This window comes from Mus caroli, unplaced genomic scaffold (assembly GCF_978045245.1).
Source record: "Mus caroli unplaced genomic scaffold, Mus_caroli_1 scaffold_4, whole genome shotgun sequence".
In the NCBI taxonomy this organism is placed as follows: Eukaryota; Metazoa; Chordata; class Mammalia; order Rodentia; family Muridae; genus Mus; species Mus caroli.
Window position 1 is genome coordinate 116361904 of NW_028227259.1, and position 24955 is coordinate 116386858.

At 51.4% G+C, this 24955-nt stretch overlaps 2 protein-coding genes across 2 annotated transcripts; one reads left to right on the forward strand and one right to left on the reverse strand.

Annotated features, from left to right (window-relative positions):
- Positions 1–636: 636 nt before the first annotated feature.
- Positions 637–10692, reverse strand: Cryba4 (crystallin beta A4). Its single transcript, XM_085836319.1, has 5 exons — positions 10602–10692; positions 5201–5319; positions 3348–3489; positions 2199–2341; positions 637–870 (listed from the first exon to the last, which is right to left on the reverse strand). Exons 2-5 carry the CDS (start codon positions 5317–5319, stop codon positions 723–725), a joined length of 552 nt encoding a protein of 183 aa, XP_085692445.1. The 5' UTR covers positions 10602–10692; the 3' UTR covers positions 637–722.
- Positions 10060–24088, forward strand: Crybb1 (crystallin beta B1). The gene is made up of 6 exons (XM_021162786.3): positions 10060–10182; positions 11685–11869; positions 13737–13855; positions 18045–18177; positions 21868–22010; positions 23857–24088. The coding sequence occupies exons 2-6, from the start codon at positions 11696–11698 to the stop codon at positions 24038–24040; spliced, it is 753 nt and encodes a 250-aa protein (XP_021018445.1). The 5' UTR covers positions 10060–10182; positions 11685–11695; the 3' UTR covers positions 24041–24088.
- Positions 24089–24955: the final 867 nt, after the last annotated feature.

Here is a 24955-nt window from a genome sequence, read left to right on the forward strand (position 1 = left end):
TTGCTGAAAGGACCCAAATATAGCTGTCTCTTGTGAGACGATGCCGGGGCCTAGCAAACACAGGAGTGGATGTTCACAGTCAGCTATTGGATGTATCACAGGGCTCCCAATGGAGAAGCTAGAGAAAGTACCCAAGGAGCTAAAGGGATCTGCAACCCTATTGTTGGAACAACATGATGTACTAACCAGAACCCCGGAGCTCTTGTCTCTAGCTGCATATGTATCGAAAGATGGCCTAGTCGGCCATCAATGGAAAGAGAGGCCCATTGGACTTGCAAACTTTATATGCCCCAATATAGGGGAATGCCAGGGCCAAAAGAATGGGAATGGGTGGGTAGGGAAGTGGGGGGCGCTATGGGGGACTTTTGGGATAGCATTGGAAATGTAATTGAGGAAAATATGTAATAAAAATATTAAAAATAAAAAAAAATAAATAAAAAAAAATAAATAAAAACTTAAAAAGCAGACAAATAATGGAGAAATTTTACAGAGCTACAAATTAGTTAGTCAGGAAAGCAGGCAAAATTGAGGGGACACAGTCGATACTGAGTCTTTAGTTTTTCATTTTATTTCTTTGAGCTCCATGAGCTGGCGGGGCATGGGCTGGCTGACAGGGGTGTGGGGTTCCCAGAGGACACAAGGGTAGCCAGAACCAAGAGCAGCCACATCCTCCGGCCAGTCACCCAGTCGTTTCGTAGGCACCCCAGGTGGCCAGTGCGTGCTCACTGCTGGATTCTGCGCACACTCTGCACCTGGAAGGTGTGAGCATGGGAACCCCACTCTCTGAAGTGCTTGTAGTCACCCGAGTGGTGATCGCTCTCCAGTATGTACTGAAAACCTCGGTAGCCAGGAAACTGGGAACAAACCCACCTGGAAAATAGAAGAGACAGAGGCTCCAGGACCCAGAACTAAGACAGGTAGAGATGCAGCAAAAAAGCCCAACCAGTGCTCGCAAGCTTCGTGGCCCTGGTACTCCACATGCATGTATGGAAGCTCTCCGTCCCCACCCCCACCCCCACCCGCAAGGCTGTTCTTTGGAGCCACAGTGTACAGTCTCAAGACTATCTACCTGTCTCCATCAGGCCCAGGTTGTCCCTTTGTAACACTGACAAAATTGGATAATTTTAAGATTACTTTATCAGCTGTCTGCCTTCCCTAAAGTAAGTTCTGGTCTAGGATGCCTGAAGCTAGTCCCTCAGTCTCCCAGGCACCTAGCTGACACTGTTCCAGCATCAAGACAGAATGAGGGGATAGACAGGAAGTCTTCTTTGTCCAGCTCCCGCTCTCCCTCACAGTTGTTCCAAGACACAGACCCCAGCTCTATTCACTATGACAGGCATTCCTGACCAGTGCTCTCCACCTCGACCTCTCTGGAACAGGGTAGCGATTAAAGAACAGTGTCAGACATACTGAGACAGATCCTGAACTTGGTTACTCCTGCTCTAAGCAAAAGCTCCACCTTTATCCTTGCCTGCAGGAGCCTAACGCCCTGCAGACCAGGCTCACAGACCAGATCTCCCTCCCAGTTCCAGTCAAGGCGGGGTACGGGGTGCGGGGGAGATATCTCAAAATCCAAGATCCAACCAATCATAGCATCCCATTTCCTTTGGACCTAGTGATTGGTTCAGAGAGGAGCACATGACCCAAGCTCTTTTCCTGGAAACCTAGATGGAGTCGGGTTCCTCTCCCTCCCTGGAGACAGAATGTAAAGGGAAAGTCTCCATATTTGCATTGGGGGAGAACTTAATAGTTCAATGATGTAATAGAGTCACAGCCTGATAGTGGTGGCGAACACCTTTAGCCCAACACTCGAGAGGCAGAGGCAGGCTGATCTCCGAATTTGAGGCCAGCCTGGTCTACAGAGCGAGTTCTGGGATAGCCAGGGCTACACAGAGAAACCTGTCTTGAAATAAACAAAAACTAACAAAAACCAACCAAAGAGAGAAGGAATACTGCCAGATGGGGTAAAAAGGAGAGAAAGGCAGATCCCGCTGTGCCCGTGAAGCTGATCACGGGACCCACATATGTCTGTCGTCCTTAAGCCAGCTTACCACAGGTGTTCCCCCATCACGTGCAATCCCCTAAATTCTGTCTGGTGCCCCCCGAGTCTCCATTCTCCAGCATGATGGGCACAAGTCTCTCTACAGAATGTGTCCCAGCCCCTCCCACATCTCTGTGTCTTGCCAGGGACCACTTACGCCCCAGATTGAACATGGAAGGAGCCCACTTCTGTGCCGTCCCAGCCCATGGCCTGCAGAGAGGGATAGTCATCGTTCAGCTCGCCTTTCCTGCCCAGGAAGTTCTCCTGCTCGAAGATGGTCAGCCTTGAGTCGCGGTGGTTCTACAGACAACAGAGACCTGGGTCAGACTGCCAGGTGCCAGACTGGACACACAGAAGCCATTCTCCCACACTCAGCCTTTGCCTCACAAGTCGGCCTTCTGTCCAGAGCTCTGAGAAAGGCAATGGGCAACAAAACCCTTCAGCATCGGCCCTTCCAAGGAACAAGGGCAGGACAATAACTATAAAGATGTCCACCATAACCGTAAACCATAAAGGAACTGATCTAAATGTCCAGTAACGGAAACCAGGCAGGAAGGTAGAGTGGCATGCTATAAGAAAATGTTGTGACCATATGGGTTAAACTCCCAGTTCTGCGCTTTGCCAGGTGGCTGAGCTCAGGTTTGCCACACAGTTTTGCAGCTCAGTTTTCCCAGAGCCGTAACATAGAGCTGACCATATCTCCCTGCAGTGGGAGAATAAAGCCTATCTCCACCCATGCATCATCAACGGCAGTAACACACAACAGAGAAACCATGATGAGCTAGGGGCCTGTCTTCTCGGCGAGCCCTGCCTTGGGCTTTCCAGCTTCCACAGGGTTCTTGAACCATTAAAAGAGGGAAGTACCGCCGGGCGTGGTGGTGCACGCCTTTAATCCCAGCACTCGGGAGGCAGAGGCAGGTGGATTTCTGAGTTCGAGGCCAGCCTGGTCTACAAAGTGAGTTCCAGGACAGCCAGGGCTACACAGAGAAACCCTGTCTCGAAAAACCAAAAAACAAAAAACAAAAAAAAAAAAGAGGGAAGTACCACCCCAAAAGGCTCCCACTGTAAGCAAAATTGCTACAGGCTGAGATTTCATGTCAGGGTGAAGCTACAACATGGCTGCTGCTGTCACCTCATTTTAAATTACAGGAGAGAGGGAGAGACAGAGAGAGAGAGAGAGAGAGAGAGAGAGAGAGAGAGAGAGAGAGCCCACATCACTCCCTTGATGGACAAGAACCCGGGTTTAGAGATCTGATTCCCAAGTGTCCATTAACAGTCACCCAGGGGTGCAGGCAGTAGGACTCACAGCGCAGGCCACAGGCCGGAAGGAGGTGAGCCTCTCTGCAGGGTAGGCTGTGTTGCCACCCCAGGCATCCCAGCCCGGGTAATCGCCCCTCTCCAGCACATATTGCTGCCCTTGGAAGCCGGCGTGCTCAAAGCCTACCCACCTGCAGGCAGACAGGGCAGAAATGTCAAGAGAGTAGAATTGCCAATGTGAAAACCAGGTCAGGGCTCCCGTGGGGTGACTCACTTTAAGGCCACATCACAGTACCTGGGTGGTTATGACTTTTACGACTAGAGAAGGGCGGCAGGACAGTGATCATTTGGTTATTGGGGACCAACTGGTACAGCACTTAGGTTGGTCACCCCACCCAAGAGCAACCATGCCTAGACCTCAATAATGCCAATCAAGGGGAACCCAGCCTAAACGCAACATAGGACATTCTGCCTAGGGCCAGCATCACTCTGGCTCCCACAGAGAAGGGACTGCCCTAGGCAGGTGCTCTGAGATCTTCACACAGGCACTGCCACCAAGTCAAGTCGTACACGTCAACAGGGCTCAGCCACAGGCTGACCTTGGTTTCGTTACCTCCTCGTGATCCTGTCAGACCCAGGGGCTGGCAGTCTGAGATGTGAGATGCTGTCTGACTTAAGCCATTTCTCATTCTCCCTCCCCAGGGAAGCCTCTGGGACAGCTTCTCCTGCCCTCCTCACTTCCCGTGGAGGAAAGGCCTTCCGCATTCCCACCCTAAGCAGAAGCATGGAGCTCAACCCTCCTCAGCATTCTGTCGCCCTCAGGGACAAAGGACTCAGGAAAGTTGTGTGTTTCTATCTGTGTAAGAAACAAGCACTCTGAACCCATGCATGCAGGCTCTTCTCCTCCTGTGCTGTCTTGTATGGCAGCCTGCAAGACACTGTCCCTAGACCAGCAGCTGTCCTTCCTAGCCCTGTCTCCCAATCTGAATAGATCAGAAGTTCAAAGAACAATCACCTTGTTGTGAGATGCACACAGACCACCAAGGTGACCTCCTCGGGAGGCACCCACAGACAAAGCCTTGGCTCTGAGTTACGTAGAAAGGGTACTAGTCACCCTGTGGTCTTCTTTCTAACTTTCTGGGATCTTCTACCCAAGGAGAGAAGTATCAACTGCCCATGACTTAAGTAGAAATAGGCTGGAAAGATGGCTCAGCAGTTAAGAGCACTGACTTCTCCTCTGAAGGTCCTGAGTTCAAATCCAGCAACCACATCGTGGCTCACAGCCATCCATAATGAGATCTGACTCCCTCTTCTGGTGCGTCTGAAGACAGCTACAGTGTACTTACATATAATAATAAATAAATTGTGGGGCCAGAGCAAGCAGAGGTCCTGAGTTCGATTTCCAGCAACCACATGAAGGCTCACAACTATCTATATAGCTACAGTGTATGCATATACATAAATAAATCTTTTTTCAAAAAAAAAGATTAACAATAAAAATGCAGCTCGTACGTCACAGAATACGCCTTTGAAATCCTTTCCCAACGGTCACGTGTGGCCAGTGACTCTCAATTTAAGTAGCTTTACAAAGCTTCTTATCCTTGTAGGAAGGGCAGTTGCAGGATGCTAGTCTCAGGGTTAGTGTGTGAGTGATGCTAGCTTTTCAGTTCATGTCTAAGAGGGATATTTTCAGACCCAATAGGACTGTGCGATGGTGTCCCTTACAACCTGAGTTACCTGTATCAACAGCCATGCACGCTCTTCAGCACTTGGGAGGGGCACATAGGTACAGTGCAAGCCTGGAGAGATGTACCTGGCATCATACATAGGCTCTAGCATGCCTCCTTAGAGTCCCTCTTACCCTCCCCGCCACCACCCTGACGCGATGCCCTCCAGACTCACGCTCCGCTCAGGACTTTGAGAGATCGCACGGTCTCAAAGCCAAGTTCCAGGACACTGGGACACTCGGTTGTGAATTCATGCCGTCGGCCCTGGAAGCCTTCTTCATCCCATACCACCATCTGTGCAGGAAAGAAGGGGGGAATCTGTGGACGTCAAGGTTTGGCGAGCAGAGAGGATCTTACCCTGGACTCAGAGTGGAGCCAAACAGGTAAAGCAGAGGTCACATGCCTCCAGGGCCAGGTGGGTGAGCAAGGTGGACCGTGGGATCCTGGACAGCACAGCTGGAGAGTGTGGACAATTTTGTCGTCTCCACCCTTGACTGTCATTAGGTAAGAAAACAAGCAGAGCTTCCATTTCCCAAAGCCTTCATCAAAGGCTTTTACGTGGCTCCACCATATTACTTTTTGTGAGACAAGATCTCGAAAGACCTAGGCTGGCCTCGAGCCTACGAGTTTCCTTCTGCCTTTACTTCCCCAATGCTAGGGCAGGCATAAGCTATCACACCCAGATTTTAGTTTCTCTTTGCAAAGCCAAGCATGGCCAGAGAAGCTCAGTAGAATGATTGTGTGCCAGGACTCAAGGGTGGGGACCAACTCGGGTTGCGTGCCTCAGGCAGGTTATCCCCTAGTCTGAGCCTTGGGCTCAAGGCAGTCAGTAGCCCTCCTGCAGGATGATGGGGTTCAATGAAGTTGTTGTAGGAGGTTCTTGGATGTCGTCTTCCTTCCCTCCCCTCCCAGGGTACTCCATACCCTCCAGTGTCCAGCTGACTTGGTGCACTGCAGGGTCATGTTGGCACGGTCCTACAGAGAGAAGAACACAGTCACCTTCCATCTGGTTCCCAGCAGCATCTCTGACTGAAGGCTGACTTGGACAGTGTCAGAATCGAGATGGGTCTGGGTATTCCAGGACGGGGGCGACCCTTCTCCCATCCCACCCAGCATCATCTCAGCCACATCTGGGTGCCATTGTCTCCAGCCCAGCTCACAGTGGACTGCAGTGCCAGGTGAGTGGAGAGAGGTGGATGAATCACACACATGCACACACAGACACACACACACATGCACATGTACACAATCACACACATACAGACACACACACACACACACACATGCACATGTGCACAATCACACACATACACAAGTTCACACATGCACACTCACACACACATACACACATGCACACATACATACAAGCACACACACATACATACATGCATGCATGCACACACACACACACACACAAGTGAGTGCACACACACACCAAAACAAAGTGCAGTGCTAGCCTAGTGCGTGGCTCTCATAGCGGACACACAGGTCACAAAATGATGGGGGGTGAGGGGGGTCTTGGCATTTAACTAAGAGTCACAGGCAGAAGTCTGAACACTTGTAGACTTCCTGGGATATGATGGCATTCAGGGTTAGCCAGTGACATCCCCAAGATTGACATCATAGGATGATGCCACCAGAGAGCTCAGCTCCACTCCTGTCTCCCTCTCATACTTACCAAGAAGGGCCCAGAGCACACGTCAGAACCAGAACCAGACAAGGTCAGGGCTCTTATAGGCAGGAAAGGAACAGGGGCCCCAAGGGACAAACACAGACTCAGCAAGCCAGAGATAGAAACAAAAGCCAATCCTGGCCAATGCCCAGAGTGGACATGTCAGCAGCTCTGCCTTTAGTGGGGAAGGATTGGTGGCTTGTCCAGGGTCAGCACTAGGGAATATGAGGGGTAGATAGCTCATTTCCATTGGTTCCACAGGACTCCTGTCCAGGACTAGGGACCCAACATCATCTTGATGGTGGGTGTCCTTCTGTCTGTCTGCATGATAGGACAGACAGAAGCCAGATCATAGAGTTCTGTGCCTGCCCTCCTCCTCCACCTCACCTGCCCCTGTCACACTTTCACTTGAGGATACTCCACTTGAAAGAGTGGAAACAATGTATACAGTAGCTTGGAAGTAACCGGTTCTAAGCAAAACCCTGGGGGCCTGGAGAAAGGGCTTTGAATAACAAATACCCAGGAGTACAACTCTTCTCAGGAGGTGAGAGTGGTGGTCAGGGCTAGAACCCGTGCACTCCACAAGGCCAGCAGAAGCATCCAGGGCTGTGCATGCAGAAGCAAAGGGGGGGGGGGGCGCTGCAGCTTGCTAGCATGCTTCCCAAAGCAGAGCATGCCAGATAAGCACCCAAAGCATATGGAATCCCCTGATCCCTGCCTCTGAGAGGGCCCTGTTGCAGGAGAGGGTAGCATGGCAGGAGCGGCTTGTGCTAAAACTCAGCCTTGCTACTGGGTGACCCAGATAAAGAGCGAGTCCTTTGATGGCCAGGAAAATAGCAACATCTCTTCCTTCCTGGGATGTCAGAACAGTTGTCTCACGTGCAGGGCGTGGCGAAGGGTGGACCGGAAGGTCTCCACAGCCAGCAGCCTGGGTCTGCATCTTAGCATGGGGGGCTAAGTACTTTTGAGCAGATTCCCAGGGAATGCCTCTAAGTCTCAGTTGTGCTGTGAAATAAAAAAGACAAAGCTGGGGCTCAGTGGGGTACCTCCAAGCCTGACTTTAATCCTCAGGACCACAGGGTAGTAGGGAGAACTGACTCCTGCAAGTTACCCTCTGACCTCCATGTGAGTGCACACACACACACACACACACACACACACACTCTCACACACACACTCTCTCATACACTCACACACACACACACACACACACACGCTCTCTCACACACTCTCTCTCTCACACACACTCTCACACACACACACTCACACACACACCCTCTCTCACACACACTCACACACACTCTCTCACACACTCTCTCTCGCACACACACACACTCTCACACACTCACACACATACTCTCTCTCTCTCTCTCTCTCTCTCTCTCTCTCTCTCTCTCTCACACACACACACACACACACACATCATTAATGGTTAGCCTGAAAGCACAGGATGCTATGAACATAAATATGATAAATATGTTCCTGATGAAGAGTGCCTGTACCTGTTCTAAGAACAAAGGGAATTATCTGGGTCTTGGCCATGTTTGCCATCCTGGATGGCCATAAAATATAATATTATTATGAATGGCAGTTCCCCAAAAGCAGGAGCTCACAGAGTTTGGAATGAGCGATGTGGGAAGCAACAGAGTCCACAGACCAATGTGGTGGTGTACACTTGTAATCCCAGCACCTGGCATGTGGAAGCAGGGAGTCTAGCCTCAGCTACATAGAGAGCTTGAGGCCAGCCTGAGCTACATGAGACCCTGTCTCAATATATTAAAAAGAAATAAAATATGAGAACCAGTTCCACGTGACAGATGGGTAACAGGGCCAGAAGGGGACAAAGGAGCCACCCCACTTTCTCATCTATAAATAGCTGATCTGAAGAGCTGCCCAGAAAGGGAAGCTGTTCCCATCTCCCCAAACCTTTGGCGAGCTGCCCATTGCTAGGAGGGTCGGGGTATGGCGGGGGACAAAACTGCCCCAGATGCCTGCCCTTGAGGCAAGATCTGTGGGTGGCCCCCACCGCAGGCACCTTGGCTTGAGTCCCAGTGGCTGGCCTATCCTGTAGTTCCCAGCTCGCCCTTCAAGGCCTTGGCCCAGGATGAAAGGCACAGAGGAGGCCAGCAGGGAGAGGGGCTCATGGGCAGAGGGACAGGGCCAGCACTGGTCCTAGACCAGGGTGACCACAAGATAGTGATAGGCCCCACAGGGGGGGGGGGGCTGGATTCCCCAGAGAAGGGTTTCTCAGAAGATGGCTGCACTCCTACTGGGGTTGGCGACACAGAATGCAGGTGGCCTGGCCTGGCCAGATTCCAGCCCCAATCCACTTGGGGTTCACACTGTGGAACAAGGTTGAAGCTTCCTGTTCTGTGTGGGTTTCAGTTTCTCTGGGGAAATGGTGGGTCATCTGGCGTTCACTTGTCTACTAAGATGCTTGGCTGTCCTGGCTCTTCTGTTTTCTCCTTTGCCCTGGGCTCTCTCCCCCCTGTCTGTTTATTGACTCCTTCCTTCATCTTCTGAAAAACCTTTCTCTCTATCAGCCCCTCCCTTTGCATCTCAGATATCCTTACCCTCTCCAGTAGACTCACAGGGACCTGCCAGGGCCCAGGTCCTGGGTGAAATGCTGGCCCTTGGCCGGGTCAGTTATAGTGGGATGTGAGGCTGCCCAGAGTCTCTGTGTTCCTGACCCTGGGCAGCATCCCCTGGTGTCAGACAGTGGGAGCTGATGGGCAGTTAAGAAGGACCCAGGCCTTGAATGCTAAGCCCTTGAGCCTGAGACCCAGCCCTACCCCACCACCCTAGAACAGGGAATTCAGGCAAGCCTCAGTCAGGGACAGGGCTGGATAGCCAGAGCCTTCCTGCTTGCCGTGGTCAGTACTGGCCTCTGCATACAGCCTTCCTCATCCAAGAAATGGGTGCAGCAAGGACCTGGATAGGGCAGGTGTGCTGCAAAGCACCAGAGGCTGCAAACACACAGAAGCACTCAGGACTGGGCCTGTGGACTGAAAACCCGTTTCTTGCCCTAATAAAATATGTTCAATGTTGTCTTCAGTTCTGGGCAGCATCCACAGGGAGAATTGTCAACTGTACCTGTAAACTGAGACCCCCCTAGAGGTAGAGACATGTGAAGCCATATGGTGAAGCAGCCTGACTGAGGCCGGTTTCTATCCCAGGTCACCTCCTCCCCCATCCCCCTTTCCTAGCCTAGGCTGGCAGCCAGCAAGGCCCTGGGCCTGTCTCCAGCCAGGGAAATAGAGAGAGCAGTCAGAGCAGGGTTAGGGCCAGGGTTTCTCTGTGTTCCAGGCCAACAATAGAAAATGCTAGCCTGGGCAGTAATGGGGCAGAGCCGGCCACGGGCCCCGTCCAGGTTTGCTGACCCAGCTGCCTCTTTGTGCTACACTATAGACCCTGGTGTCTGCCAGGCTATAAAATGGGGGGTTGGCCCTGAGGCACTCACAGCACCCGCCTGTCCACCAATACAGGTAAGAGGGGACTGCCACACCACCAGAGAACTGAGAGGAGGATAAGAAACAGAGGTGGGGCAGCTGACGAAGACAGAGCTGGGCTGAAAGCCAAACCCAGAAAGGTTGCTGGTGCATTCTTGTCTAGCTAGCACTCTGGAGACTGGGGCAGGAAGATTGCTGAGAGTTGGAGGCTAGCCTGGGCTACAGGGAAGTAGAGAGGAAAGCAATGGTCCTCACCAAGAGAGGGAGGGAGATGGACACATGGCCAGGAAAGGAGCCCAGCCTCTGGGGAGAGTTTCCCAGAATGGAGACAGGTTGAGGGTGGCTGAAACCCCAGATGTGGTCCAGATGTGTGGGTTGCTGAGCATCCAGTCTTTCTGAGGAAGCCTGGGAGGAGTGTGCTCACCCCAGCTAGAGGGAGGATGTTGGAAACCCACCTGAACTTGCTCTGAGCCCCAAGAGCTCCAGTAGCTTGTAAATTGTCAGCACAGTCTTGGTGGATTTCCTCCAGGGGACAGTGCAGTCAGGCATGACCCATACCCAGAAGTCTCAGCTCCTTGAGGTAGCACTGGAGCTGACCAGAGTCCTCTCCACCCAACGCCCACAGGCACAGCTCTGGCGTGGAGCAATGGAAACACCCCACTCCCTCTCCTTGTGCCTCCCAACTCTGAGTGCCAGGCTGCTATTTTGCACACCCACATCTGCCCTCGGAGGACGCCAGGGGCGGAGGGCTGGGAGAGGTTCAGGACACGCACACACTGGCATTCGCTCTGTGAACAGATGTTGCTGGAAAAGCTCCCATGCACCTGGCATGGAGACAAGTGCTAAGGAGGCAGACAGGCAAGCTTACAAGGCTACATCTAGTAACCCAGGTGCCTGTCCATCTGCTGCCTCAGATGGGAGCTGACTGCCGTGTGGGGCTGCAGGGCACCTTCCCTCCAGCTAGACTCTAGAGGGATATCACGATCCCAGCTAGTCCCACCGTTAAGGTCAAGATGTGAGGTGTTCAGTACTGTGCTGAGGGGGAACCATCACTGGTGAGCAAAGCCATGCTATACACACATGTGGTGGTGAACTAACCAAGCACGAGAGCACAGGAAGGGAGGAACAGAGTGTGAGGCTAGAGGGCAGGAGGCAGTGCAGGGAAGGGACAGCATCCAGGAAGAGACTGGCTGTCCTAGAGCAGGGTGGAATCCAGAGCTTCAGCCCTGTCTCCCAGGAAGAGCTGATGGCTGTGGGGGAGTCCATAGACATGGCTGAGAAGCACACGGGTAGGGGGCAGCTTGAAACTGGGGACACCCCAAAATCACCCACCCCAAGGACTATTTTTCTTTTTTTTTCGGGGGGGGGGAGTCAAGGGTTCAAGACAGGGTTTCTCTGTGTAGTCCTGGCTGTCCTGGAACTTACTCTGTAGACCAGGCTGGCCTCGAACTCAGAAATCCGCCTGCCTCTGCCTCCCAAGTGCTGGGATTAAAGGCATGCGCCACCAACTGCTTGGCTGGACTTCTTTATTTTTGCAGTACCAGGAACCATGTCCCAGGCTGCCAAGGCTGCGGCCACCACAGCGGTGAACCCAGGGCCTGATGGCAAGGGGAAAGGGGCCCCATCCACAGGGCCAGCCCCTGCCCCTGGCCCCACTCCTGTCCCAGCTTCTGTGCCCAGGCCCGCTGCCAAAGTAGGGGACCTGCCTCCTGGGAGCTACAGGGTAAGGATGCGGGGGGGGGGGGGTGGAGGTGGGGGGGTTGGGCTGTACTGATCCCACTTCTCCTCACTCTGCTCCTCTTTCCTACCCCCTCTTACTTCCCTCCCTCCTCATCCTCTCCCCTTTGCTGCTTTTCTCTCCTTCCTATCTTTCTAATCTCTGCTTCCCATCTAATACTTTCTACTGTCCATCCTCCCTGGCCTGCTCTCCATCCTCCCTAGCCTGCTCTCCATCCTCCCTAGCCTGCTCTCCATCCTCCCTGGCCTGCTCCCCATACTCCCTGGCCTGCTCCCCATACTCCCTGGCCTGCTCCCCATACTCCCTGGCCTGTTCTCCATCCTCCCTAGCCTGTCCTTTATCCTCCCTGGCCTGCTCTCCATCCTCCCTGGCCTGGTTTCCATCCTCCCTGGCATGCTCCCATCCTCCCTGGCCTGCTCTCCATCCTCCCTGGCCTGCTCTCCATCCTCCCTGGCCCACCCTGTGTGTGTGAGCTTAGAGGGTGGCAAAGCCAGTAACCTGAGAGGAGTATGTTTGTTGGCCATGACCACTCATCCCAGGAGTGCCACCAGGCCACCAGGCTGACCTCTGACCTTCCTGGAAGTTCTCCCCCAGGCTCCAGATTGCAGGACTCCTGGAGAGTCAGACTTCCTGCTCTTGGAGTTTGACTTGCTGTCTTCACCCTCAGGCAGAGACCCGACCACGCTTGGTTTATGGCTCACACCTGGTCTGGACGTGGCTGTTTTTGATTTGCATCATTACGTTTAATCATTTAACAAGGTTTTGAGCAAACCCACAGCCCATATATAAGCTAAGATTTGATGAAAATCCTGCCTAGCACTAAGGGTCCCTCAGGACTCTAGGCTCTGTGATCTCCCCAATTTCAAGCATCGGTCATACACACCTGGTGCTGGCTGGATAGTGCCCTGACAGCACTGAATGGTGGCGTTACTGTGTGGGACAGGAAATGGCTAAAAATCTAAATAGGAGGACAGAGGTAAAGGAGGGGTTGGTGGGCTATGACGGGCTGGTGAGTCTTTCCTGTATTGGGAACAAGTAAATGTCTCAAGCCCTACACTGAAGGAGCCCTTTAGGGGTAGGGTGGAAAAAGCAAAAGAGAGGGAGGAAGAGGAGGGAAATAGGAAGAAGAGGAAGAGGAGGAGGAGGCAGAGGAGTAAGAGAGGGAAGAAGAAGAGGAGGAGGAGGTGGTGGTGGAGGAGGGAGGCTCAGAAGCAGTGGTGACTTTCTAGGGTTGTACCTGGCCATAAGGGCTATCACAGTGGGAGGCACTCAGCCTCTACCCAGGGTAGAGGAGGAGCAATCTCGGAGAGCTTCCTGGTGAAAGTGCCCTCTGCACCCAGAACAGGGTCAGGACTGCACAGGTAGCCTGGAATATGAGTTAAGAAGTGGAAGGCCCAAGTTGAAGATTCCTGGTGAAGAGGTCATGCCAGGCTGAGAAATAACACTGAGGGTAATCTGAAAGGGATGGGTCTGTCACAGTGCACGCTTAGCCCCAGCCCTTGGTGGCTGAGGCCAGAAGATCACAAGATGAAGGGTAGCCAGGTTACAGAATAAATCCCAGGTCAGTCTAGGCTACACAGAGAGACCTTGGATGGGAGACGCAGCCCCCATTTCTGCTCTGGATGATGGGACTGATCTTGAGTTCAATAATGGGGAGACCAGAGGAAAGGTACACTCACAAACTGAGGCTCAGGCACGGTACCATGATGAGACAGGCCCTGACACATGCCCTTCAGAGCTTGTTGGACTTGAGTCCTTCATCTGTCTGGCTTGCTTCATTTTGGAGTCAGTGTCACAGAGCAAGGTCACCCCTTACTCTGTCTCCCAAGCAATGATGGGCTTCTTTCTACAGCTGATCATCTTCGAGCAGGAAAACTTTCAGGGCCGCCGGGTGGAATTCTCGGGGGAGTGCCTGAATCTGGGGGACCGTGGCTTCGACAGAGTGCGCAGCCTGATCGTCGTCTCAGGACCGTGAGTGCTAGACCAGGAGGGGACACTCCTCCACAGAACTGCTACATTTGCCTGGCACCTGCTAGTCACACCTTGGTCATTCCTTATTCTGTCTGCAAACCCCAGGGGGAGGGGCACAGTGCTCCCTTGTTGACAGATGAGGCAACCGGGAGTCTGAAAGACCTGAATGGTGTAAGGCCACCGTACTGTTGCCATTTTTGGAGAAGCCTCGTATCCCTGACCATCCCCTCTCCCAAATACCTGTAGTGCACAAAGTAGGTGCATAGCATGCACCTAAGACAGCACCAATTTATCAGAGAGAGAGAGGGAGAGAGAGAGAGACAAAGAGACAGAGAGAGAGAGACAAAGAGACAGAGACAGAGAAAGACAGAGAGACAGAGACAGAGAGACAGACACAGAGAGAGAGACAAAAAGACAGACAGAGAGAGACAGAGACAGAGAATGCTATCTTCCTCCCCAGTCAGCAGATAGGGAGGCTCTGAAGTACTCAGGTAATAAGTGAGGTCATTGTTGCTGAGTGACGGAGCTATGTTGCAGGCATTGGATTTTACCCCCACTTCACGGAAGCAGTAGGCTAGCTCTCCAGGGCTATCTTCATGATCTGAGGCTATGCTACCCTCTATTGTTTCCCAACTATAAAGCCCACCAAGGGGTGTGGCCAGCTAGCCTTTCAGACATCCCAGACCGTCTACAGTAGAAGGCAAAGCGCCAGGCTGTCTCAAGGTCAGATTTAGATCAGACCTACGTGGGTTCAAATGCTCACCCTGTGTCTGGTTCAGTCTCCAAGCCTGTTTCCTGGACTCTGACACAAGGAGAGTCAGACTGATTCTGGAGTGGGTTTGGCAGCGTAGACATCCAAGCATGTCGTGTAACAGCGATGGCCATCCATTCTGTGAATCTCAGAGCATACCACAGTCCATGTTCTGATTTAGGGGCCACTTATGACTCTCACTCCCACTCCGTCCCCAATGCGGTCAACCCCAGCTCAGCCCCGCCCATTCCCCCAAGCCCATCTGGGACAGGAACTGCTGGTTGTGGCCATCTTGAGGTTTCAGAGTGTTTGGGATGCCGCTGACTCAAAGCTGGAGCATTTCCCTACAAAAAGAGAGGCAGCTGTGCCCATGTCCCTTTTTTGGTGTTCTGGGTTGTGCCCAAAAGGAACAGCCATTGGCCTGAGATGTGGCGGCAAGGGCTGAGTCAGAATTAGCAGGCGTGCTGGAAGAAAGGATGAAGGGGAGGTGAGCAGAGGAAGGAGGGGAGAGACATGTACCTAGGAGGTCTCCTGTACCATAAGACATGTACCATGAGAGCTCAGAAACCTCAGCCTGAAACCAGACACCATGTATAACTTGGGTTGGGTACCACCTTTCAGGACTAAGGCTCCATGTCCTCATTTGACCCCTGTCCTCCTCTTCTCGATTGTGGCTTCAATGAGCCACAGGCAATGAGGACAGACAGCAAACCACATACCAAACATTTCTCATGGCTGACTTGGGTCCTCGTGAGCCACTGAAAGAGGACAGAGGTGTGTGGAGGGAGAGCAGCAGGTGACAAGACCACCTCTGTCTTGTCTTTCTGTAAGCAATGGCTTCCCCTCTCAAGTCCCTGATGCGATTACCATGTGAACCTCCTGTTGAGTCTGCTCGATGAGCTCTTTGGTTTCAGATCCTCATCATTTTCAGTCATGCAGGTGCAGCCACTTCCTCCTCCTCCTCCTCTTCTTTTCTTTCCTTTAAATATTTATTTATTTATTATTACATATAAGTACACTGGAGCTGTCTTCAGACACACCAAAAGAAGACATCGGATCCCATTACAGATGGTTGTGAGCCACCATGTGGTTGCTGGGATTTGAACTCAGAACCTCTGGAAGAGCTGTCAGTGCTCTTAACTGCCAAGCCATCTCTCCAGCCCCTTTTTGTCTTTTCTTCTTCCTCTTCCTCCTCCTCCTTCTCTTTCTCCTCCTCTTCCTCCTCCTTCTCTTCCTCCTTCTTCTCCTCCTCCTCCTTCTCCTCCTTTTCCTCTTTCTTCTTCTCCTTCTTCTTCTCCTTCTCCTCCTCCTTCTTCACTGAAGTTTAACTAACTTCAGTGACTGCTCCCAATCATGTGGCAGAGAGTCAATGATGAGCTGGGATTAGAACTCAGGTCTGCCATTTCCCAGGATCTCTGGACTTCATACTTGTGTGGCACTACCTTCTGAGATTCTCTTCCCATGTAGCCATTCTGCCCATCACATATATCACCTATCCACATGTGCGTTCGTCTATAGGCCAACCCATCCAGTCATCTGTCTGGTATCCATCACTCTCTTTTATCTATCTTTCCATCCCTATACCCATTTATTTGTTCACTCTTCCAGCTCGTCAGCCATCTGCACATCCATTCTTTTGTTACCACCTATCCATCCATTAACTGTCTACCCATGTAGCCATCCATTCTACCATGTATCCACTTATACATTTACTTATTCATCCATTCCTTACTTGTTCACCTGTTCACTGACACATCCATCCATCTATTATTTAGCCTACAACCTCATATCCATAATCCATTTCCCTCCCTCCCTCCCTCCCTCCACTTAAACACCCATACATCCATCTACCCATCCATACACCATCCATCTACCCATCCATCCATCCATCCACTATCCAGCCATTCATTCATCCATTAATCCATCCATCCATCCACCCACCCATCCACCCATCCATTCATCCACCCATCCATCCATTCATCTATCCACTCACCCATCCATCCACCTACCCACCCACCTATCCACTCTCCCACCCACTCATCCACCATCCATCCATCCATTCACCCATCCATCCACCCACCCACCCACCCATTCACCATCCATCCATCCATCCATCCATCCACCCATCCATCCATCCATCCATCCATCCATCCATTCTTTGATCTCCTTCTCCAGTCTGCTAAGAACCTCAGTTGTCTTCCTTGAGGACATGTCTTGTCTTCATTATGTCACTTCAGTGTCGCTGACTCATCCCTCAGACAAGGTTCTGAGGCTCTTGTGATTCTCAGCCCATGACAGTGTCTCCTCATTATCATCTTTCTGGTGAGGAAGTCCAGCATCCCTCAGGGAGATAATGTTCATGGAGATGTTCCGTTGAGTTTCTTGGCTCTTCAGAATTCCAAACATTCCAAGAGCAAGAATCACCACCCCCAGAATTCCTGCTTTAATCTCATAGTCAGACCACACTGAAAAAAAAAGCCCCCACTAGATTTGAAACTTCCAATTTACTTACTCTTTGTGAAAGATGGATCCCTTCACGCATGCCGTCACAGCATGAGAATTCAGCGGGTGCCTGACCATGCTCAGTCTCTGCACCACGAACCCCAGCTGTGGGGCTCCTGGCTGCCAGGCTAGTTCTCAGCAAACAAGAATTCATTCTCTCCTATCTGAACCTCTGGGACCACCCACAGTTGCTTCCTTTGATTTTGTCTCCTTGCTTAGAGACAGGCTCTCCCTGTGTAGCCCAGGCTGGCCACAGATATCATGATCTTGCTACTTTCCCCTGTGCTGGGATTTCAGGGTGCATGATCATTCTTGGCTTCTATGTTTTATTCTAAATGATCCTTTGAACCCAAGCTTGTACCACACTGACAGTTGAAAACCTACTCTTGTTGTAAGTCACGGGTACCTATGAGAAGCCATGCTTTGAATGCAACGCAGCACTTCATACCCCGGCCTCCAGGGCTGAGGCCAGTGCCTGGTCCTCCTATGGTTGGAAAGAAGCGACCAGTAGGTATTAGAATCACATTAGCAGCAAGCAGAGATGTTGTGCCAGCTGTTAGTGAGCTTAAAAGAAAATCCTTCTTGATAAGTTAGTTGGCCCCAGGTCTTTATAGTATTTAAAGCCTTGTGGATCCCATATGTGCTAAAATAATTTGCTCAGATAATTACACACAGTATCTCACTTAATCCTTTGTCAACTCCAAAAACTGTTAGTGTAGATAAATTGTGAGACCTGGGAGAGGGGAAACCGGTTATCAGTGGTTACAAAGGGGGAGAGCACAGAGCGGACACCCAGGCCCATTGGGCCCAATCTGGGTTTTTATTTTGGTACTTGGGCTGCTGTATGAAAAGAAGCAGGAAGACAAGCAGGGAAAGAAGGTACCTGCTGATGTTTTCTCTTCTGTCTCCATCCCTCTCGGTCCTTCTTGTGTCCAGGTGGGTGGCCTTTGAGCAATCTGCCTTCCGTGGGGAGATGTTTGTCCTGGAGAAGGGCGAGTACCCACGCTGGGACACCTGGACCAGCAGTTACCGCAGTGACCGGCTCATGTCCTTCCGGCCCATCAGGATGGTGAGTGGCTGGGGCTGGGGCTGGGGCAGAGGTCTACAATGAGCACAGAAGCTTAGTGACCTCCAGTTGTTCAGAGACAGGTTCCTTTGCTCTCTGCAATTCTGCCAACACCCCATCTGTGCCCCACCCAGGGTTGCGGGTGATACAGACGGTTTTCTGCCCTGTGAGTTTGGAGTTAAGCATCCGGAGAGTGAACAAGACATTTTAGTGTGCTCCTTGATCCCCCTGTAGAAGATCAGGTTCCTGATTGCACAGCATACACCCCCTGGGGAGCCTTTCAAAACCCAGTGTCCACTCAGGGCATGCAACATGCAGAGCCAAGTTTGTACTATGGTTGGGCATGGTGGGTGACACAGGCCCATGATCCGAGCACAGGGGAGGTGGAGGCATAAGGATCATACGTTCAAACCTAGCCTTTGGCTACAAGTGAGACTATGTTGAAAAAAGACAAGGAAGGAAGAAAGGAAAAAAGGTAAGTTAGTTGTGAAGTGGCTAACAAATGGACTTTGGGGGAAGATGTGACGTCCTAGCCATGTGACAACATGTGCTGAGTTAGCTCTGTGGTGTTTAACTAGATCGGTATAAAGGAGATGAATCTAGATGGTGGAGACAGCCCTGCAAAGTGTGTGTGGTGTTTCCAGAATTATGAATTGTTTATGAATCACGAGCCAACTACTCTTCTTAGTCACGCATGTCTGGCTCAGATGGCAGCGACGCTCGCCTCCTGAGGTGGCAACACCCGTGAAGAAAGTTCATTAATGAAGGCTCCCTGGGGACCGTGCGGCGTTACTAATGTACCACTGTGGGTCAGGCAGCCAGGGTGCTCGAGGCACATTGAGAATACCAGGCTGGATTTCAGCCTTCACACTGGGGACACTTAAGAACTCAGAGATTAGCTGCAAACCCTTGAGTGGCCTCGGATGTCCATCTGTCTGTCGTATGTCCGTATGTCCGTCAACAGTTCTTCATGTTGTGGTGACCCCCAACCACAAAGTTATTTCATTGCTACTTCATAACTATAATTGTGTTACTGTTAAGAATGTCTGATCATACAGGATATCTGATATGCGATCCCCGTAAAAGGGTCTTTTAACCCCCTCCCCAAAAGGGTCATAACCCACAGGTTGAGAACGGATAATCTACATACTGGGTGCAGCTGGGAACCTTGCTCAAGCAGGCACTGCCAATGAAGTACCTAGTCTAGAAGCTGCTATCCAATACAGTAAGAGCTATCCATTTGTACTTGGTGGTGGTGGTATGTATGTTGCTTCGTGTTTTGAGACAGTGTACCACACTGAAGCCCTAGCTTCATGTTTTCCCCAGAGTTGCAGGTGTGCACCATGCAATCAGATCCTAAGTTGTTACTGAACATGGGAAATTTGGCAGGTCTAGGTGGAGATATCCCAAAAAGCATGAAACACGGTCCTGGCTTTAAGCACACCAACACACGCGTTTCTCGCAAGTGTAAAGTCGTTTTCATGTGATTACGCTGGCCAGATTAAAATTATGGTTATTCTTTCACACGTAGTTGTTTAAGTAAAATATATTAGGAAAAGTTAAAGACTACACACCTCCACCTCACCCAGATCAATTTGTTCTGGTTCTGGGGTAGCAGCTGATTCTAGGGGAGCCTCTTTCCTTCACTACCTTCCTCCCTAGGTCATCTCTTACACCTGGGACCATGCTCCAGTGGTCTGACTCGTCCTGTGTCTTCTGTGACTGTTCTGATTCTGGGTCACCATTGTCCTTCTCCTGAGCACCCCACCTCCACCCCACCCCACACACCTCACTCCTGGGTACCTGTCTCTTCTTTGTCCCTGCTTTCGTGAAAATTAGAGAGTTATTTCCAAAATCAAACCTGATCACAGGAACCCTGGCATGGTGGCACACATCTTTAGCCCAGCACTCAAGGAATCAGATGCAGGCAGATGGCTGAGAGTTTACATACCAGGTCTAAGTAGTGAATTCCAGGCCAGTCGGGGCTACACAATTGAGACTCTGTCTAGAAAAGGGAAAAGTGAAAAACAGAACAGAAACTGATCACCAGAGTGATTGCTTCTAGCCTGATTCTGCGGGCTCAGCACCCAGGCCCTGGAAGCCCTCTGTAACCACAAGTCTTGGCCCATGAGGCTTCGGATAGGAGAGGAGAGCTGGGATTGGTTGGCAGTTGTTAGTGGGTGGAGCATCTAGCCCTTGAGTGGTGGGAGCAGAGTCAGCCCAAGGAGAGCGTGAGGAAAAGCTATACAGGGTCCAACGAGGGCAGAGTCCTGCAACAGCATTTAAACACTAGTCCCAGGACAGCCGCTGCTGTGGCAGCAGGAGTGGGTGGGGAAACACGGGAAAGGAGGGAGTGTACGTGAGGTGGGGTCCCACAGGGCCTTAAAGAGTATGGTGAGGTCTCACCTCTATTGCAGTGGGGAGCCACAGACTTGCTAACTCCCCCCGCCCCTACCAAGAGCTTCCAGATGGCAACAGCTATAGGCTAACAGTTACCGGCATTGATTAAGTCACCTCTAAGTGCTTGCTAATCATCTCCTGTGACCCCATGCCTACCTCAGACCACACCCCGTTTCAGGGACATTTGCTGTCCAGCACACCAGCCTTTCTTTGCCTATGCCTTCTCTTCTGCTCAGTATGATCTGTACCCTACTTCCCTTTTCTGGCTCACAACTCGTACTTGACCTACAAAACCCCTCTTAAACTCCATTCTCCTATGGCAGCTCCCTTGGTCCCTGCCTCCTGGAAGAGTTAGTTCATGTCGTCTTCCACAGTATCCACCGTGTGTGCCCACAGAAGGACACACTTGTGGCCTGCCCTCCCCTTGTTTGCTAGTTAACAATGGTGGGTGAAGAACCCCTTCATTGAGCACCTGCTATATGCTCAGTGTTTTCTCTTCCTTCTGCAAAGGTAGGCAGAAGCCATTACAACACTTATTGTAGCGATTGTGAAACTGAGGTCCAAACATAGAAAATGAAGGGCTTCAATGTTGCCCAACTTGTCAGCCATGGACTGGGCCTCACCCTGTACTGTTGGTTGTTCATCTTTATGGCACTTCAGCTATTAAAACTAGTGTGGGCTGGGGTCCCAGAGTTCCTTCTATTGCTGGCACTCAGGGGTGTATCACAGCATCTTCCAGATCTATTGTTCAGCTACAAAGTGTCTTAGTCATGGTCCCATGGGCAAAGAGGCCACAGACCCATTTTATGGATAGACACATTAAGGCTTGAAATGTGTGAAATGCCCAAAGTATTGGGCCACAGTCAAGACTCAAACCCAGATCTATGCTCCACAAGCTTTTCCACAACCTGTGGTCCATCATAACTCCCTCTGATTAGAAGTTTGTATGGAAAGACATTGGTGGGACTCCCCGTTGGCACAGAGAAACTGTTGGAAATTGCAATGTCACTTATCTGAAAGGCACTGTCTCCGGCTGGCTGTATGGTGTAAATCAATATGCTTACCCTCTCTGAGCCTCTGTGTTACTGCAGGGTGATACCACATGCATCTCCTTGTACAGACTTGGGCCTGTGTGGATGTGTTCATTTTATCTTTGGGCATCTGAGATGTTTTGACCATTATCTCCTCCTCCCAGATGAGGAGGGTCCTTGGGACAAGCCCCAGGGATCTCTCTCCACCTCTTTCTATTCTCCCAGCTTCTGCTTCGATTTTTGACTCTCTCCACCTCCCCAGGATTCCCAGGAACATAAGATCTGCCTGTTTGAAGGAGCCAACTTCAAGGGCAACACCATGGAGATCCAAGAGGATGATGTGCCCAGCCTCTGGGTTTATGGCTTCTGTGACCGCGTGGGCAGCATAACCGTCTCTGGTGGCACGTAAGCATCCGGGTTCTGGGACAGGCAGCAAGTGCAGAGTCAGAAGCTGAGGATATCAGAGATGGACGGTCACATCAGGCTCCTGGGAAAGGGAACGACCTTATAAACCCCTCCCCCCATACAGAGATCGCATACAAAGACACTACACAGAGATCTCTCTCACACACACACAGATCTCACACAAAGATAGACAGACACACACATAAATACATAGATCTCACATACAGACACACCACACACAGATTTCTCTTGTTCTCTCTTTCACACACAGAGAGATACACAAATCTCACACACAGATATACACACACAGATTTCACACACACACGGATCTCTCTCGATCTCTCTCAGATACACAGACAGATCTCTCTCACACACACAGACACACACAGAGATCTCACGCAGAGAGAGACATACACACAGAGACAGATCTTGTTTTCTCAGACACACAGGTATTTCTCTCTCTCTCTCTCACACACACACACACACACATACACACACACACACACACAGATCTCACACAGATATATACACAAACAAACACAAAGATCTTACACACACAGACAGACAAGCAGAGAGATCACATACACACACACACACCACACAGAGATCTCTCACACATATACACACAGTCTTCCGGGACTAGACCTCAGTCTAAATACTAGCCCACAGATGGAGAGAATCTCACTGCTCAGGATTAATGAGGCCCTGGCCAGAACTGATATGGACAGAGGGTAGGTAGCAGAGGTTCCTGGGTGAGATGGCACCCTGTCTATACCTCAGTGTTGCTGGCTGAACAATAAGTGGGTGAGGCACCCTTATCCACTTTGATTCCTGAGATCTGAGGTTCCCAAGCAAAGCCCTCTATTCTACCTCCATGAGAACCTAGGGAGGGTCAAGTGCCTTACCTCCAAGTATTGTCCCCTGTAGATAAGATGAGTGTCACTTTCTGCCTTCCTGTGGTGCTTCTGGGTGGTAGCCTTCCCCCCATCCCCCTCAGAACCTGTGTCCTTCTGAGTCTTCTCTGAGAGCCTGGCCCATGCTGGGCACAGAGGGGAGGCTTGGATTGAGGCCACTCTCTACTTAGAAGGGTTTCTTCTACCCAGTACTAGAGATATCAGTGTGCCCTGTACAGCATGGGCATGGTCCAGCCTGGGCTCCCCTCCTCTATCAGGGTGGACAGAATTGGGTGGGATCCTGCTATTCCTGTTGAGAAACCAGCTAGTGACAGACAGGGGGTCAGAGAAGGACTTGTGTTCAGGCAAGGGCGGGACTTGGTGAATCACCCACTGTGCCTCTCCTTGCAGAGGATGTAGACGGTGTTGATCCTACTCCTTCCACTTCTGATGAGAACAGCACAAAGGGAAACTGAGGTCCACATGGCTCAGCTTTTAGGTTACCTGACACTGGATAGTGCTTACAGGAGCCACAGAGACTCACTGTAATAGAAGGGACATCCAGGAGCTCGAGTCTCATGTATTGGATTCTGTTCTTGGGAGTATGAGGGGGAAGAGAATGTCACCAGAGGGCGGGGGGGGGGGGGGAGGGGAGAGTGCAGCCTCACCATCTCCCGTGGGTGTGGACTGACTGCCTACAGTGGGGGCATTCACTCCATCTGATCCCCCAAGCATGCTCAAAACAGCAGCCCCATGACTGCCCACTTCACAGAAGAGAATACTGAGGCCTATCAGAAAGAGGAAGGCCATGCTACATTAACCAGGTCCGGAAGGGCCAAGCTGGGGCAGGTGTGTGCCCCCTACTGGGACACTCGCTGTAGGATGGGTGTTGATAAAGGTCCGAGAGGGAACGCTGGCCGGCCACCTTAACACCTTTCTTGCTCCCTTTCCAGATGGGTCGGCTACCAGTACCCAGGTTACCGTGGCTACCAGTATTTGCTGGAGCCTGGCGACTTCCGACACTGGAACGAGTGGGGCGCCTTCCAGCCGCAGATGCAGGCTGTGCGGCGCCTGCGGGACCGCCAGTGGCACCAAGAGGGCTGCTTCCCAGTGCTGACAGCAGAGCCCCCCAAGTGAGCCAAGCTCCCGGCCTCCCTTCTACAGCCCGCCCTGCCTCACGTCCCATCTTCCCCTGCTAATAAAGTTCTTATAGCCGATACTAGCTTGGGTCCATGAACCGTATGCGCCCACCTGCGACTCCTGGTCGTAGTCACAACCGGAACAACCAACCAACCAACCAACCGTAAACTCCGCAATTACTACAAAGATCGGTTTCTTCCGGGGGGTGCGGGAGGAGGGTGGGAGATGGGGGTCACATATCCCAAGCTGGCCTCGAGCTTTGGTGTATAGTCAAGTTGGAGCTCCGCATTCCCTGTGTAGCAGAAGATGACCTTAAATTTCTGAGCCAAATTCATCTTAGAGGTATGAACCCACTGAGTTCATTTGGTGCTAGGGATTGAAACCAGGGCTTTGAGCAAGCTAGGTAAGAGTTCCACCAACTAAGCTTCACACCCCCACCCCCACCCCCAGCCCATTTGTTTGTTTGACTGCTTTATCTTTTTTTTTTTTTTTTTTTTTTTTTTTTTTTTTTTTTGGTTTTTTTCGAGACAGGGTTTCTCTGTGTATCCCTGGCTGTCCTGGAACTCACTCTGTAGACCAGGCTGGCCTCGAACTCCGAAATCCGCCTGCCTCTGCCTCCCAAGTGCTGGGATTAAAGGTGTGTGCTACCACTGCCCGGCTTGCTTTATCTATTAAGATATGATCTGCAGGCTGTCGGAGATGGCTTGGCAGTAAAGAGTAGCCCTGCCAGAGGACCTGGGTTCAATGCCCAGCTCCCACGTGGCAGCTCACAAAAACAGCTTGCTTCATTCCTAAGGGATCTGACACCCTCTTCAGGCTTCCAGAGATGAGTTCATTTATGCCTTCATGCAAATAGAACACTCAAGACCATTATATAGACAAACACACACACACACACACACACACACACAC

What these genes read in the sequence shown, in the direction of transcription:
- Cryba4 (XM_085836319.1), bottom strand. Translation starts at nt 5,319, where the DNA reads ATGGTGGTATGGGATGAAGAAGGCTTCCAGGGCCGACGGCATGAATTC. An exon ending in CTCAAAGTCCTGAGCGGAGC is followed by an intron (nt 3,490 to 5,200) that starts GTGAGTCTGGAG and finishes GTCTGCCTGCAG; the next exon opens with GTGGGTAGGCTTTGAGCACG. An exon ending in TTCCATGTTCAATCTGGGGC is followed by an intron (nt 871 to 2,198) that starts GTAAGTGGTCCC and finishes TCTATTTTCCAG; the next exon opens with GTGGGTTTGTTCCCAGTTTC.
- Crybb1 (XM_021162786.3), top strand. Translation starts at nt 11,696, where the DNA reads ATGTCCCAGGCTGCCAAGGCTGCGGCCACCACAGCGGTGAACCCAGGG. An exon ending in TGCCTCCTGGGAGCTACAGG is followed by an intron (nt 11,870 to 13,736) that starts GTAAGGATGCGG and finishes TTCTTTCTACAG; the next exon opens with CTGATCATCTTCGAGCAGGA. An exon ending in CCTTCCGGCCCATCAGGATG is followed by an intron (nt 18,178 to 21,867) that starts GTGAGTGGCTGG and finishes CCACCTCCCCAG; the next exon opens with GATTCCCAGGAACATAAGAT.